Source organism: Procambarus clarkii, chromosome 65 (assembly GCF_040958095.1).
Source record: "Procambarus clarkii isolate CNS0578487 chromosome 65, FALCON_Pclarkii_2.0, whole genome shotgun sequence".
In the NCBI taxonomy this organism is placed as follows: domain Eukaryota; kingdom Metazoa; phylum Arthropoda; class Malacostraca; order Decapoda; family Cambaridae; genus Procambarus; species Procambarus clarkii.
In genome coordinates, this window is record NC_091214.1 from 17,136,248 (window position 1) to 17,153,102 (window position 16,855).

Here is a 16,855-nt window from a genome sequence, read left to right on the forward strand (position 1 = left end):
TGTGTTGGTGGTGCAGGTGTGTTTGTTAGTACTGACTCTGTTTTACATTTAAATGAAAATAAGTATTATTAAGTTAACATTGTCATAAAAAAGTTAAATAAATTTTTATTGAAATTGGAATTTATAAATCATTAAACTTCACCACTTTACTGAAATTGGAATTCATAAATCATTAAAAAATTATATTGATATTTTTAAACAATTATTTTGTCGATAAATTTTGCAGTCCTATTTCCCCCCCCCCCCTTACAACCAATAATTATATCTCCTAAATAATTGTATATTTGGGGGAAACTACAATACATTTACTACCGTAATTGAGACTCAAATTACAGGTCAAACTGCGAGAAAGTATTGGTAATTAAATACTTATAAATAAACCAATATATTAATATATTAATATATTAATATTAATTATATATTAATAAACCAATATATTAATAAAAAATAAATATAATACCAATACTAATAAACCATTAGTATTGGTAATAGGAGTATCGACGCTGGTAGTTAAGAAAGGAGTGCCTCAGTGCGGGTCATACCAGATGTTGTGGTGCTGACCAATGAGAGAGAGGATCTGCCAGCCGATGCCCGATAGTTTGACGTGAGGTGGTTGTCCTCTGACGAGCATTGCAGTTGAGTACTACGGGGGGAGTACAGGAGGTAGTTAGTGCGAAGGAGATGTGAGGGAGGAAGTGAGAGGGATTGAGGAAGAGGAAGAATGAGGGAGGCGGTGGGGAAATGGGAGGAAGGAAAGGGCATGAAACTAAGGATTCAGGCAAATGGACCTTGTAAATGCTTGTTTACACACACACACACACACACACATACACACACACACACACACACACACACACACACACATACACACACACACACACAGAAACTAGGTGAGTACAACTAGGTGAGTACACAGAAACTAGGCGAGTACACACCCACTTACGTTTATTTCACCTGATGTTTCTGATCACCTAGCAGTGATCACCTAGATCTAGCCAGTCACCACCTAGCTATTTATCACCTAGTAGTACCAGAACGCTAGACAGCTGCTAGGGAGCCAGTGCTCCCTAGCAGCTGTCTGCTGCAAGGGAGCCAGTGCTCCCTAGCAGCTGTCTGCTGCAAGGGAGCCAGTGCTTCCTAGCAGCTGTCTGCTGCAATTGACATAAGTACTGCCATCACCACTCATATATAATACTTAATAATGCTTGACTCTTTGATGAGACAAAGTCAGGGACACTTAAGAAGAGTGGAGCATTGATAATTTCTGCACCTAATTATGAGTAATTGAGTCTGAAGTTGATAATTATTTTGATGTCTTTATAACTGTTTTTATAGTCACTTAGAGAATCACTAGAAATATTCAAGACAACTCTAGGTATATGCCAAAGAAAACTGACGTTCAAGAAAATATAACTGAAATGCAAAATTGTATTGAATAATAAAACACTTTATTAATCAAAATCAACGAAATCCTATTCTGAATAAAACTTCCTAACGATTAGAGGCAAAACTGTGAAATACTACAGTGACATGACTCAATCACAGAACCTTTCCTCTGCCATAAGTGCTTTGACCCAAGAGTTTGTTATCATGGTCTATGGGGTCGACACCCCCTCTACACACACCAAGATCCACCCCACACTAACACACTTGTCAGGTGGAAACTGAGTGCCCAAATGAGCCACAGAGATATTAGAAAGAACTTTTTTAGTGTCAGAGTGGTTGACAAATGGAATGCATTAGGAAGTGATGTGGTGGAGGCTGACTCCATACACAGTTTCAAGTGTAGATATGACAGAGCCCGATAGGCTCAGGAATCTGTACACCTGTTGATTGACGGTTGAGAGGCGGGACCAAAGAGCCAGAGCTCAACCCCCGCAAACACAACTAGGTGAGTACACTTACCACTACAGGATCTCCCAAAGTGATGCTCTGGCTCCACCCCCCAAAGAGACTATGCCTTCTGTTGGCTCGCCTCTAGGCCTACATCTGCGACCCCCCTCTTGACAAATGAGCAACTAGGCCTACTTTTAAAGATGCGTGACTGGCATTCAAGGGCCAACCGGGTTTGAGGCCAACTTGACAAGAGACAGGACGGGTCAACCCGCCCTCTTAAAATTACGTCGCTTTTCGCTCGTTTGCCCGTATGGCCAAAAATGGACGTAATTTGAAACGAAATCGACTCACGAAAGTGACGTACTTTTTTCTAATTTGAGTCCTCTGGCTTACTCGGTTAGGTTAGGAGAGGAAACTTTCAATTAACGGTTTTCATGACATTTTGAAACCTTAGGAGAACTCCCTGCCCTCTTAACCTTCCAGAGGACCCTTAACTTGCTGTTTTGGAAAAAAAATCCAAAATTTATTTTAAATTATTTTTAATTTTCAAATTACGTCTATTTTCGGCCATACGGGCAAATTCAGACGTAATTTATAAGAGGACAGGTTGGAGTGGTAGCAGTAGCACCAAGATAATAGTAAGTGATATTCGAATGAATGTTTTAGCTGCTGAAGAAAACAGACTTGAAAATTCCTTTGGATACCATCACATGCTGGCATCTCAAAGCATGACACTGTTGATATGCTTGCCAAGACCGCCTGCAGTAGTAGTAGTAGACATTTATATGGGTGTTTCATTAGCAGTGACAAAGAGAATACTTTAACAGATATCTAATACAAATCTTACTGACCTAACAAATTCACAAACACTTGAAAGTTCTAGCATTAAACATTATGATAATTATCGTGAGGAGACGTTCATATTTAGAACTTATATTGTATAATGTCCCATATTCACTGACTTTCGCCCTCCAGGGCTGACGTATGCTGAACTCTGTAAATAGTATATTAATACTGGAACACCTGATGATATATTGAACTTGTACCCAAGATTGACTATGTAGTTCATCAGTTATACAATGTTTCTGATGTAACTGTAACCTGAGCTTGTAAAAGCACCTTAATCACCTTCAGTGGTTAGATGCTTAATAATACACTAGTTTCTATGAACCCTGTCAAAGTAGGAGAGACGTGTATGTATGTGTATATATGTATTTGTTACACAAAGCAAATACTTTTTCCTCGCCAGATCACCCTGGCAAGATACTGTCTGACTAGGACGCATCTTTTTCGGTAATTTTCGCCACTCCTATACACTTTTGCTCCTTTTGTTGCCTCTTTTATTCAAAAAGTTCATACATTAAACCTGTTCTCGCTCCTTCACTCTCCAACAGAGCAAAAGTGAATACACACAGTCATATGTACGTACAGTCGAGTCTGTGAGCTTGACACATGTGGTGCTGGAGACGGCCATTGTAGCTGGTCGTCTGATGTGACTAAGTGTCCTGAGGACTCGTCGTTGACGCTGGAAGCTTGTCCTTCCTGCGGGGAGCGCGCCACGGCGGGCTCTGGCGAAGCGGGGCGCTGAAACCCGCTGTGGAAGCCCAGTTTCATCTATCCATCCAACCTACGTCATCACTTCGTGACCAATGAGAGAGCTACGATCGTCAAAGCTGGTGAGCCTTCGTCAACCCCGTTCTGGCCAATCAGAAGCCTTATCTACGTATCTTGACGACCTAGTCTGGCTTCCAATCAAAGCCGCGTAAACATATATACATCGATTAGCGTATTCCGATTCTCGGTGTATATACACAGAATTTCCTTTAGTCCTGGACAGTATTCAGCGCTAAATTATATCCTTGGTTTGTTAATGATGTCTTGTGGTAGCTTAATAAGCTTCCGGTTGAAGGGCCGTTAGCTAACAATTAGAAATTGTTAGCTAACAAATAGAAATTGTTAGCTATGGAAGCCTAATTTTGCATTTAACGTGGCCCTGTGTGGCCAGGTCTGGCCAGACCTGTTCTGACCAGGTGTTACTTGGCAGATTTAAGCCAGGCCTGACCTGCCGGATCTAGGCCTAGCCTAGGCCAGGCCTCTTCGCCATAGCTCTCTCCAATAAGCACAAAGCTTGCTCTAAGATCTTGTCCAATAGTACTTGGGTCATCCATATGTAATGCAAGCGATTTGTAGTTAAGACTTCCGCATATCATATTAAGACTTCTCAGCGTTCTGACAGGAAAGACTTCTTCCAGGAAGTCTTCCATGTTTCCAGACGAAAGATGATCTGCAAATAAATCTGTAGCGTCCAGGAGCCAGATTCAGGAAAGAATTTACGCAAGCACTTACGAACGTGTACATCTTTCCTCAATCTTTGACGGCTTTGGTTACATTTATTAAACAGTTTACAAGCATGAAAACTTCCCATTCAACTGTTGTTATTGTTATAAACAGCCTCCTGGTGCTTCGGAGCTCATTAGCTGTTTACTAATTGGAAACAAAGCCGCCAAAGATTGAGGAAAGATGTACAGGTTCGTAAGTGCTTGCGTAAGTTCTTTCGTGAATCTGGCCCCAGAAACTTTTCACTAGTGGATCATCAGCCTCAGTGAAATGAAAATCTTTCTGACCCCCCTTGACCTTTGTTAGGGTGAGTCTCACTCCTAGGTGTATTAGGTCCTCACTTTATGAGAATCTACTTCAAGCCTTACCTCATGAAACTGTTGAATACTTCATGTTTTCAACTCATCTATGCTAGCAAAGCCCTGCAAACACCTATGGTATATTTGCCATATTTTATATTTATTTTTGTCTACACACAATTTTTGTGTTTTATGTTTTGATTATTTCAAAGATGACATCTACTGGGTCTCCCACTGCTCTGTTTACGCATATTTCTGGCATCGTTTCTTAATAAATCAATCGCTGCTGTTCACCGATGAATTTCTGAAAAGACCACTGACTGTGGTCGTCCAAAAGGTTCTTATCTGTCGCATACTCTCTTATTTCTCTTTAATAATCATCATAGCTCTGATGCTCTTAACCTTTACGAAGTTGACTGCTCTTGCATCACTAATAATAATAATAATAATAATTTTTATTTAGGTAAAGGTACATACATAAAGAGATTTTACAAAGTTTGTTGGCTTTATAGATAGAGCTAGTACATACAATGCCTAAAGCCACTATTACGCAAAGCGTTTCGGGCAGAAACGTAAAGACTTACTAAAGCTGTAATCCCTCTGTAATTCGTCATTATATTTCATTGTAGAGTATCATCATACATCTTTGAGCCACTTATGTAGCCTAACTGTATTCCAATACAACACATTACAACAAACTTAACCTGATTAACAGCTCTTTCCCCAACTTTAGTACTAAAGTCTTCTTGTGTAAGTCTTGTGCGTTTGTCGTTTTGCGTCATGGCCAAGATAATCTTGTGCGTCATGGTGTATGTCAATCGTTTTGCGTCATGGGCCATAGATTACCTTGTGCGTCAAATCAACGTCTATTCCAGAATGTTGACCAGACCACACACTAGAAATTGAAGGGACGACGACGTTTCGGTCCGTCCTGGACCATACTCAAGTCGACCATACACAATCGACTTGAGTATGGTCCAGGACGGACCGAAACGTCGTCGTCCCTTCAATTTCTAGTGTGTGGTCTGGTCAACATACTTCAGCCACGTTATTGTGACTCATCGCCTGTCTTTTCCAGAAATCTAGACATTTACTGCTCAGGAAAATGATTTAACAGCATTTGATCAAACTTTCCCAAAGTATCATTTGTCAAACCGAATAAACTTTACAGGCACGAAAAAAAGTAATTTTTTCCCCTCCCTGAGGAATAAATCAAGAGTTTTTGAGTATCAACGATTTTCTGGTCCATGTAACAGCTTGTGACATGTATTATTCGTTACGACAGTTGTTTTAAAGTTAAATAACCGGTGTTACATTAAGGCACCTGTCTTTAATGTCATTTTAAGACACCTGTTATGTCATCTGTGTCTTACTGCAATGTAATTATGTCTTGTGGAGGCACTTGTTGTTACGCAATCTGCGTTGTGTTCCAGCACGTATATTGTCGAGATGTCTTCAGGATGTTATACTAAGACTCTCGTAGACGCTCCCAGGCATACAGCAGACGCAGGCATACAACAGACTCAGGCATACATCACAGACATACAACAGACGCAGGCATACAACAGACTCAGGCATACATCACAGACATACAACAGACACAGACATACAACAGACACAGGCATACAACAGCAATGTTGTTACATATCGTTCGAAACCTGTGTCGTACTCCAGGCCGTCCTCACCAGCTTTGGTCACCAAGATAAAACATCCCAAAACGATAACTAGTCCACCACGATACCCATCCCCCCACAATACCCAACTCACCACGATAACCATCCCAGCAAGATACCCATCCTACCACGATAACCATCCCAGCAAGATACCCATCCCAGCAAGATACCTATCCCACCACGATAACCATCCCAGCAAGATAACCATCCCACCATGATACCCATCCCACCACGATACCCATCCCACCGAGATACCTATCCCACCGAGATAACCATCCCACCGAGATAACCATCCCACCACGATAACCATCCCACCACGATAACCATCCCACCACGATAACCATCCCACCACGATAACCATCCCACCACGATAACCATCCCACCAAGATAACCATCCCACCAAGATAACCATGCCACCAAGATAACCATCCCACCACGATAACCATCCCACCAAGATAACCAACCCACCAAGATAACCAACCCACCGAGATAACCAACCCACCGAGATAACCAACCCACCGAGATAACCAGCCCACTAAGATAACCAATGGTCTCGACAACACCTCAACTTTTCAACTTAAAGTTAAAAAAAAACTGACTGGAAACCACGACAAAATTATTAAATCCAATTATCAAAATAAAAATAATTGCTAATCTGTTTGCAACGAAGTTCAATGAAGGGGGACAAATTACGTCGTATCTGGAATATGACAAAACAGTGCAGACGTAACGCGTCATAAATCAACGTAACGACCCATTTGGAAATCAGTGACGTGTGCAATGGTGCAATACGTTATATACGCCCCTTTGGCACCGGTGCCATATATTGCAAGCTGATCCGGGAATTATTTTTGTGTTTTTTTGTTTTTTGTTTTTTTAAAGATTGAAAAAAGGGGCAAAGTAGAAGGAAGAGACGATAAAAGGAAAGAGAGAGAGAAGAGGGAACTAGAAGAGGATTAAATGGAAAACATTTAAAAAGAATTAAATAAATGGGGGAATTAGTAAAGATGAGTAAGGAAGAAAACGTCAAGAATTATTTGATGGAAAGAAAATTGAAATTAAAATAAAGGAAGAAATGAGGTGAAGATTATATATAGATGAAGTCGAGAGCCATAAAAGAGACATGGCACCACGACCCACAAAAGTAAAAAATAAAAAAAGCTACTTTGCTACACCAGAATACAACACTCCCTGACTGGCAACACCCCCCCTGACTGGCCACACCCCTTCTGACTGGCAACACCCCCTGACTTGCAACACCCCCTGACTTGCAACACCCCCTGACTTGCAACACTCCCCTGACTTGCAACACCCCCCCTGACTGGCAACACCCCTTCTGACTGGCAACACCCCCTGACTTGCAACACCCCCCTGACTTGCAACACCCCCCCCTGACTGGCAACACCCCTTCTGACTGGCAACACCCCCTGACTTGCAACACCCCCCCTGACTGGCAACACCCCTTCTGACTGGCAACACCCCCTGACTGGCAACACCCCCTGACTGGCAACACCCCCCTGACTTGCAACACCCCTGACTTGCAACACCCCCTGACTTACAACACCCCCTGACTTACAACACCCCCCTGACTTACAACACCCCCCTGACTTACAACACCCCCCTGACTTACAACACCCCCTGACTTGCAACACCCCCTGACTTGCAACATTCCCCCCTGACTTACAACACCCCCCTGACTTACAACACCGCCCTGACTTACAACACCCCCCTGACTTACAACACCCCCTGACTTGCAACACCCCCTGACTTGCAACATTCCCCCCTGACTTACAACACCCCCCTGACTTACAACACCCCCTGACTTACAACACCCCCTGACTTGCAACACCCCCTGACTTACAACACCCCCTGACTTACAACACCCCCTGACTTGCAACACCCCCTGACTGGCAACACCCCCTGACTTGCAACACCCCCTGACTTGCAACACCCCCTGACTTGCAACACCCCTGACTTGCAACACCCCCTGACTTACAACACCCCCTGACTTACAACACCCCCTGACTTACAACACCCCCCGACTTACAACACCCCCTGACTTACAACACCCCCTGACTTGCAACACCCCCTGACTTGCAACACCCCCTGACTTGCAACACCCCTGACAGGCAAATACTCAGGGTTTGCAACAATAGCTGGCAATGCCACCGACTTCAATACCCCTGGATTACGATTCCCTTGGGTTTACAATATCGTAAACCACATATTAAACCGTGTAAACCTTGAGCCTAAACCGAATTGTGGGGATCTAATCAGCCACTACCTTCTGTGTAAACTGTTTCTAAGTGTGTATGTAAACTTTATGGTATACGTTAAGAGTCCTGGACTGAAGTATACTTGTTGGTTAGTCAGTAACTGTCAATAACACTCTTGGGGAGTTATAAGCCTTAGACTCGACACTGTCCTGAGCTTCACAAGACGGTGAGTGAATGTTTCCTGAGCTTCACAAGGCGATGAGTGAATGTTTCCTGAGCTTTACAAGGTGTTGAGTAAAGGTACCCTGAGGTACTCAAGGTGTTGAGTAAAGGTACCCTGAGGTACTCAAGGTGGCGAGTAAAGGTACCTTGAGATACTCAAGGCGTTGTGTAAAGGTACTCTGAAGTACTCAAGGCGTTGAGTAAAGGTACTCTGAGGTACACAAGACCCATAGTTGCCCTGAGCTCACGAACACAGACATATATTCCTCATCAATAAGACACAGTAACATACGTGAGACCAATCATCCCCCAAGTGCAGCTCTCTCCCCCCTCCCTACCCCTGTGACTGGCTAATGAGTATTAAGGTGAATGGGTTACCCAAGGCACCTTACCAGGTTCTCATTGGCGTTCACGCCTGGCCTCATTGGTCAGTTTCGCGGCATATATTTAGTAATGGTGGCCATTAGGCCGTGTTGGGCCATTGAAAGGTTAGGTATTGTGGTTATGTGGGCTGGAGTGGAGACTGGGGGCCGGTTGAAGGGGGTATGAAGACGATCCGGTTATCGAGGGGGATCCTTGGAAGAGATCCGGTTATCGAGGGGGATCCTTGGAAGAGATCCGGTTCACTGGTACTGTTGTTTTCTGCTATGATGCGTGTCCTTATCGTGTTGTTTCTGCTATGATGCGTGTCCTTATCGTGTTGTTTCTGCTATGATGCGTGTCCTTATCGTGTTGTTTCTGCTATGATGCGTGTCCTTATCGTGTTGTTTCTGCTATGATGCGTGTCCTTATCGTGTTGTTTTCTGCTATGATGCGTGTCCTTATCGTGTTGTTTTCTGCTATGGTATGTGTCCTTATCGTGTTTCCTGCCATGATATGTGTTCTTATCGTTCAAGTTCAATCAAGTTCAAGTATGTTTATTGAGACAAGACAAAAAATTCCATCTCAAAGGGATAGAGTAACTTAGGCTATTTCTACCCCCCCCCCCTCCTCCCCCCCCCCCTCTATTTCAAGTCCCTCAAGGGGCGCACCAATTCACTGAGTACAAATACACAAATCACAGTACAAAAATCCAATTTAACATTGCAGTTTTTATTATTGCTGTTGTTCCCTGCTATGATATGCCCCCCCCCCCCCTCCTCCTCATGTTCCCGAGGCTCTCACACAACTCAAAAACAAAATATACACTCTGGACACACTTTCCCGTTGAGTGTGATTAATGTCTCGCACTCGAACAGTTCTCTCAAGTTTATGTGGCTGCGGGTTTTGTTATTTTCTGACGCTATTTTCCACCATTTTGCAAGGGACATTAAGGGAGGATAGGTAAGTGGGACGAGTAGGGGAGTGGGGGGGAGGAGAGTGAGTGAGGGTGGGGAGTGAGTGGGGGGAGAGTGTGATCGGGGGAGAGTGTGATTTGGGGGAGTGTGTGATTTGGGGGAGAGAGTGATTGGGGGGGGGAGAGTATTTGGAGGGGAGAGTGATTGAGTGGGGAGTGAGTGGGGGTGGAGAGTGATCGGGGGGGAGAGTGTGAGAGGGCAAAGTAGGGAACACGAACAAAAGTAATTGATTAATGTTGGTCTCGATAAGGACAGTCGGCTGTCTATTCAACCCATCCACAACCCAGTTCCCAAACTCGTACATCCTTATATGCCTCCTAAAAAAATTAAATCTATCCAGCTGGCATCCACCGTTTGCTGATTCCGGGCCTATTGCGACAATTTCAGAACCCTTTTAATATCTTCTTATAAACGTTCCAGACCCCATCTTGGAAGCCTAGATCAAACACATGTTTAGCATTAATTGTTGATTAATCTACGTAAGAACGTGTGATTAATGTCTGTGTTCGTGGAATGTCATTTCCTAATATTCCTACATGACTTCTAACCCGGTTGTGTTCAGTCTTCGAACACGATAATAGAATAAGTCAAATCCTCATATTATACCCAATATGAATAGAAATCTGATATTTGCCAGCCATGGACTATATAATATTAATGCATATGAGAATTTTATTATGTACGACTCTGGCAGTTACAGGTGGTAATGATGTCTTAAACACGAGAACAACCGATTCAATTCGCCAAATTAACTCTATAAAAATTGATATTTTTCACTGGGGCATCCCCCCCCCCACACACACATACATACACAGATATGCTCGCGCACAGACACACACACACACACACACACACACACACACACACACACACACACACACACACACACACACACACACACAAAGGACTAAGGAAGGAATCGTTGTGTAAGGAATCGTCCAGGACCCCGTATACCACTTATGTAAGACCAATCCTGGAGTATGCAGCTCCAGCCTGGAGTCCATACCTAGTTAAACACAAGACAAAGTTAGAGAAGATTCAGCGGTATGCCACCAGGCTCGTCCCGGAACTGAGAGGAATGAGCTACGAGGAAAGCTAAAGGAGCTGAACCTCACATCTCAGGAAAACAGAAGAGTAAGGGGAGACATGATAACCACCTACAAAATTCTCAGGGGAATTGACAGGGTGGACAAAGACAAACTCTTTAGCGCGGGTGGAACACGAACAAGGGGACACAGGTGGAAACTTAGTACCCAGATGAGCCACAGACACGTTAGAAAGGTGTAACAAAAAGGAGGCCTGGTCGAGGACCGGGCCGCGGGGACGCTAAGCCCCGAAATCATCTCAAGATAACCTCAAGAAGACCCCCCCCCCCCGGGTATCTAATATTAGGTGAAAAAAAAGATGCATGAAGTGAGAGGAAACGTCCCCAAACCATTTCTGACACGCCCGGGAATCGAACCCGGGATCCCCGATTCCCTTCCTGACCCGATCGTGGCTATTACCAGTGCTAGCTAACAGGTTACAACCCGTTCTCGCAAATTTAATAAGTCAATATTGACTTATTAAATATGTGCATAGGTGACATACTTAACATAATAGATACCCTTAAAAAGATTCATAGAAAACACCGACCTTACCTAACCTACTTAGTATGTTAAGATAAGCATCTTATTGCTTCGTAATTACAATTATTACCTAACCTATAATAGGTATAGGTTAAGTAATAATTGTAATTACGAAGCAATAAGATGCTTATCTTAAGATACTAACAAGGTTAGGTAAGGTCGGTGTTTTCTATGAAGCTTTTTAAGGGTATCTATTATGTTTAGTATATCACCTATGCACGTAGTTAATAAGTCAATATTGACTTTACGAATTTGCGAGAACGGGTTGCAGGTTATAGGCTCCCGGTAGTAAGGTCGGCTTCGTTCTCGACCCACAGTCGAGAATTCCGGATTCGAACCCCCGAGTGGGATTGAAATGGTTGGGCGCGTTTCCTATCGCCTAATGCACCCTGTCCACCTAGCTGTTAATAGTCAGCTCTGGTGGAGTTGCATCTTGGGGGTTCGACCCTGGGGGAAAGTTAATATGTATAAACTGGCTACCTGCCCCCCACACAATGAATTAATAATTAAATTATCGATTAAGAACAAAGTTAGAAATTATTACAAATTGCCAGAGTATATCCTCAAAAACTGCAATTTTCTATACATAAAGGTTTCTACTGCTGGTTTTCTGTAATAAATTTTATGCTGTGACTTTAAATTTACTTTATAAGGCATTACACGTCATTTAACTTACGAAATTTTAAGATGTACATAGGTTAATGATTTATTAAATATTCTGATTTTGATATTTTAACGAAAACGCATTTTTGGGTAATAGCGAAATTAGATTAATATGTTTTGCAAATATATAGTTGACATCCATCTATCATGTATTCAGAGCCCCTGAGTGTGATCATATTTTATATATATATATATATATATATATATATAAATATATATATATATATATATATATATATATATATATATTAATATATATATATATATATATATATATATAAATATATATATATATATATATATATATATATATATATATATATATATATATATATATATATATATAAATATATATATATATATATATATATATATATATATATATATATATATATATATATATATGTCGTACCTAGTAGCCAGAACTCACTTCTCAGCCTACTATGCGAGGCCCGATTTGCCTAATAAGCCAAGTTTTACTGAATTAATATATTTTCTCTATTTTTTTTCTTATGAAATGATAAAGCTACCCATTTCATTATGTATGAGGTCAATTTTTTTTTATTGGAGTTAAAATTAACGTAGATATATGACCGAACCTAACCAACCCTACCTAACCTAACCTAACCTATCTCTATAGGTTAGGTTAGGTTAGGTAGCCGAAAACGTTAGGTTAGGTTAGGTTAGGTAGGTTAGGTTGTCGAAAAAACATTAATTCATGAAAACTAGGCTTATTAGGCAAATCAGGCCTTGCATAGTAGGCTGAGAAGTGAGTTCTGGCTATTAGGTACGACATATATATATATATATATATATATATATATATATATATATATATATATATATATATTACAGTGTTGGAAGACCTCATCCAGCTCCTCGGAGGTTGGGTGCGTATCCAGGATACAGCACACATTTCCTCTCTGAACTGCGACACTGAGGCGCTGGAACAGGAAACTGGCCGCTCGTGAGTCTTTAGTTTTCCCAACGAGTTCCTCGCCCACCTCTCTTAAGAACTTAAGTGCACATTTACCCCAGGCGCCCAGAGTCTCGGAGCCAATCGGCACGAACCTGTAACAACGTTCTAGGTCTCTGTACTTGTTGAATTTCTGGGTCTCCCTGAAGGTGGCTGCCCCACCTCCCTCAGCTGTGCTGTAACGTAGATAGGTATCAGCCAATGTAGATGCACAGGTGTAATCCCATACGACCTGTTTACCTTCCCTCCACGGCTGCAGGGTGACTCCATCTGGGCGTTTTTGGCTGTTGTCAGGTCTGCACAACTGGGGTTCCCTTTGTGCTGGACACCCAGCTGAAGCCAAACTTCTCTTGATGATGTCATAGACTGCTTCATGTCTGGCAATCTTTCCCTGTGTCTTACGACAGATGAGACCATGGCTGCCGTATTGGTCTGCCCGTGCATGGCCGCAAATACACCGGTGCTCGGTGGAGATAGGGGTGGCAAGGCGCAGTGCAACACCAATACTTACGGCCCGATGGTCCAGGCGGGTGCCCAAGGCGGAATTAGGGACTGCCAACAGTTAGTCTTCGGCATGGGGAGCTTGCGCAGATAGGAGACGCGCTCTGTCCTTCCCAGAAGATGACTCCAGCAATGCTGTGGCGATGTTCTCCACTATGGGGCTATCCCATTTGGCCTGTTTGCCGTCGTTGAATAAGGGTGTGAGTTGCAGCCCGTCCTCCAAAAATGGGGAGGTAAATGTAACAGCACGAGTAAGTGCAATTATGTACTATTTATAGCAGTAAGGAATTGTACTTATTTTCACAGTACTAAATCGTACTGTAAAATATATTGTGAATATTTGAGTTTACCGTCGCCTGAAGACGGGTTGAAGACGAGTGCTCTATCCACAAGGCTTGTCTAGCTCCCATCCAGGAGAAATTGAAATAAGTTTATTGAGGTAAAATACACACAAAGGGATGAGGTAGCTCAAGCTATTCTCACCCCGTTCAGTACATCGTGTTAATACATACATAGACACACACCATCCAGGAGGGAAGAGTGTTATTAACGGTATTTGTTGAACATCACTTAAGTGTCGTACTATTTCACTAAAATGTTCAGTGTTATACTACTATGTTTAGGTTTTTTAATTTAAATTAATTTAATTTTTATACAGAGCACTAAGATTACGTAAAAAACATGTTTTTTTTCACATAATGCTCTTAGTGTTGGACCAGAGAGCACAAGAGCCGAGATAACATAAGGTATCAAACGTATGAGGCTACTACGGGCTTGCCATAGCCCGTGCTACTTTGAACTTTTTGTTCCCAGTAGCTGAATCTTAAACAACAACAACGTAAAGATCACAGGTCTACTACGAACTTAATATAGCCCGTTGTACTTTGAAAGTTTGTGCCAAGTAGTTGAATCTAATACAAAAACTTAAAAATGCACTACGGGCTCACCATAGCCCGTGCTACTTGTAACTTGTGTTCAGATTAGCTGAATCTAAAACTACAACAACGTAAAACATATGTTTAAATACACACTCAATTGTATCCCGCTTCTCACTGTATAAACGCTGAACTTTGACTTACTCTTGGATTATACTCTGGATTAAGTTCCAATTCATGGTTGATCAGTAAGCAATTGTCGCGACCTAATTAACCCTCCAGAGGTTGACAGGCTTTGATCCCAACAATAATACACCTCTAGTTAGTATGTAATTGCTTCGACGATTGGTCATGAATGACGCGCTGTTAGACAAAGGTCTTGTCCCCGTTATACAGTCAATAATAACTATGCAATAAGTATTTAATTATCTCATAGTTCTCCTGATGGACATTGTGATTTTGATTCCGAAAGAGACTACCTTTAGATCAGCAGTAATATATTTCTCATTTATTCGTTTTGTACCATTCATTTGAACGCAAACAATTAAATATTTCTCAGTTAGTTGTGTTTCAATAAACATTTCACGTGTTCTAGACACTTTACCTAGTTCAACAGCGAGACACGAATACTTTTATGTAAAAGAATGATGACGATAAGGAATTATCCACTAAAGCTATGCAATATATACACCAAGAGCTATATACCCTGCGTCACATTGTTTATATTCTGAGTTTACTTAAATTCTAGACTGAGGCATAAGTGCTCGTTGCTCAGTAAACTAGCATCACGGTCTCAGTAAACTAACGTCAGGGCCTAGTCAGCTAGCGTCATGGCATCAGTAAACTAGCATCACGGTCTCAGTAAACTAACGTCAGGGCCTAGTCAGCTAGCGTCATGGCATCAGTAAACTAGCATCACGGTCTCAGTAAACTAACGTCAGGGCCTAGTCAGCTAGCGTCATGGCATCAGTAAACTAGCATCACGGTCTCAGTAAACTAACGTCAGGGCCTAGTCAGCTAGCGTCATGGCATCAGTAAACTAGCATCACGGTCTCAGTAAACTAACGTCAGGGCCTCGTCAGCTAGCGTCATGGCATCAGTAAACTAGCATCACGGTCTCAGTAAACTAACGTCAGGGCCTAGTCAGCTAGCGTCATGGCATCAGTAAACTAGCCTCACGAACTTAATAATCCACCAGAAACACCAATGTTGCTTCTTGGCCAAGCGTGATAATCTTCATTTACTTTCGCTTAATAAAGCTTAAAAATGAACATAACTAGTAACACACTGCTGCTAAAAGCTGCAAGGGGAACGATGAGATTAATTAAATGTTAACGAAGCAGTTCTACAAATAAAAAGTAATATAACATATAAATATTAAACTTGTGTAAGATATCGTATTGCTGACAAAAAAAAAAAATCGAAATATGATACAAATAAAAATGTTAGTTAATTACAAAGAAATATGAGTTATATTTGCTGTTTCAAACGAGAAAATATTCAACTTGCGTGCTGACCAGCGATGATAAACTGGATGAAGTAATGCAAGTTGACATGGAACATTTGATAATATATATATTCCAAATCTCACCCGACGACAGATGGAAATTGAAGCAAGGGATAGTTAACACAGTTCACATCAGATGAGCTCAAAACAGCTCATGATATAATATTATATATATATATATATATATATTTTATTAAATATGACCGAAAAAGTAAGATTAATAATTCTAACACGAATTTTCTCAATCTTTCGTACATTATGCTTCACTGTTGGAGGTAAATCAAAAATCACTTCTCCAAAATTCATTTTTATTTCTAGTCTGACGCGACACGGGCGCGTTTCGTAAAACTTATTACATTTTCAAAGACTTCACAAATACACAACTGATTAGAACTTGCATTTCCCTGATTTTATATCTACTTTTGAGTGAGGTGGGAAGGGTGATGTGGCATTACATTTGAGTGAGGTGGGAAGGATGATGTGGCATTAGAGGATATTAATAGGGTATTAAAAGTATCAACACAAGACAGAACACGAAACAATGGATATTGAATAGAAGTGTTTGTAGAAAGCCTATTGGTCCATATTTCTTGATGCTTCTATATTGGAGCGGAGTCTTGAGGTGGGTAGAATATAGTTGTGCAATAATTGGCTGTTGATTGCTGGTGTTGACTTCTTGATGTGTAGTGCCTCGCAAACGTCAAGCCGCCTGCTATCGCTGTATCTATCGATGATTTCTGTGTTGTTTACTAGGATTTCTCTGGCGATGGTTTGGTTATGGGAAG

The 16,855-nt window shown here is 41.7% G+C and overlaps 1 protein-coding gene across 3 annotated transcripts in view; it reads right to left on the reverse strand.

The window, feature by feature from the left end:
* Nucleotides 1-16,855, reverse strand: part of LOC123771205 (glutamate receptor 2) — a 260,925-nt gene that overhangs the window by 14,639 nt on the left and 229,431 nt on the right. Inside the window, exon 2 of one of the 3 annotated variants that reach the window (XM_069309471.1) lies at nucleotides 543-643. The exons of the other annotated variants lie outside the window; for them this stretch is intronic. Within the exon in view, the coding sequence (XP_069165572.1) occupies nucleotides 543-631 (89 nt within the window). The 5' untranslated portion in view covers nucleotides 632-643. The remainder of the gene's footprint in view (nucleotides 1-542; nucleotides 644-16,855) is intronic. 3 annotated transcript variants of the gene reach the window in all.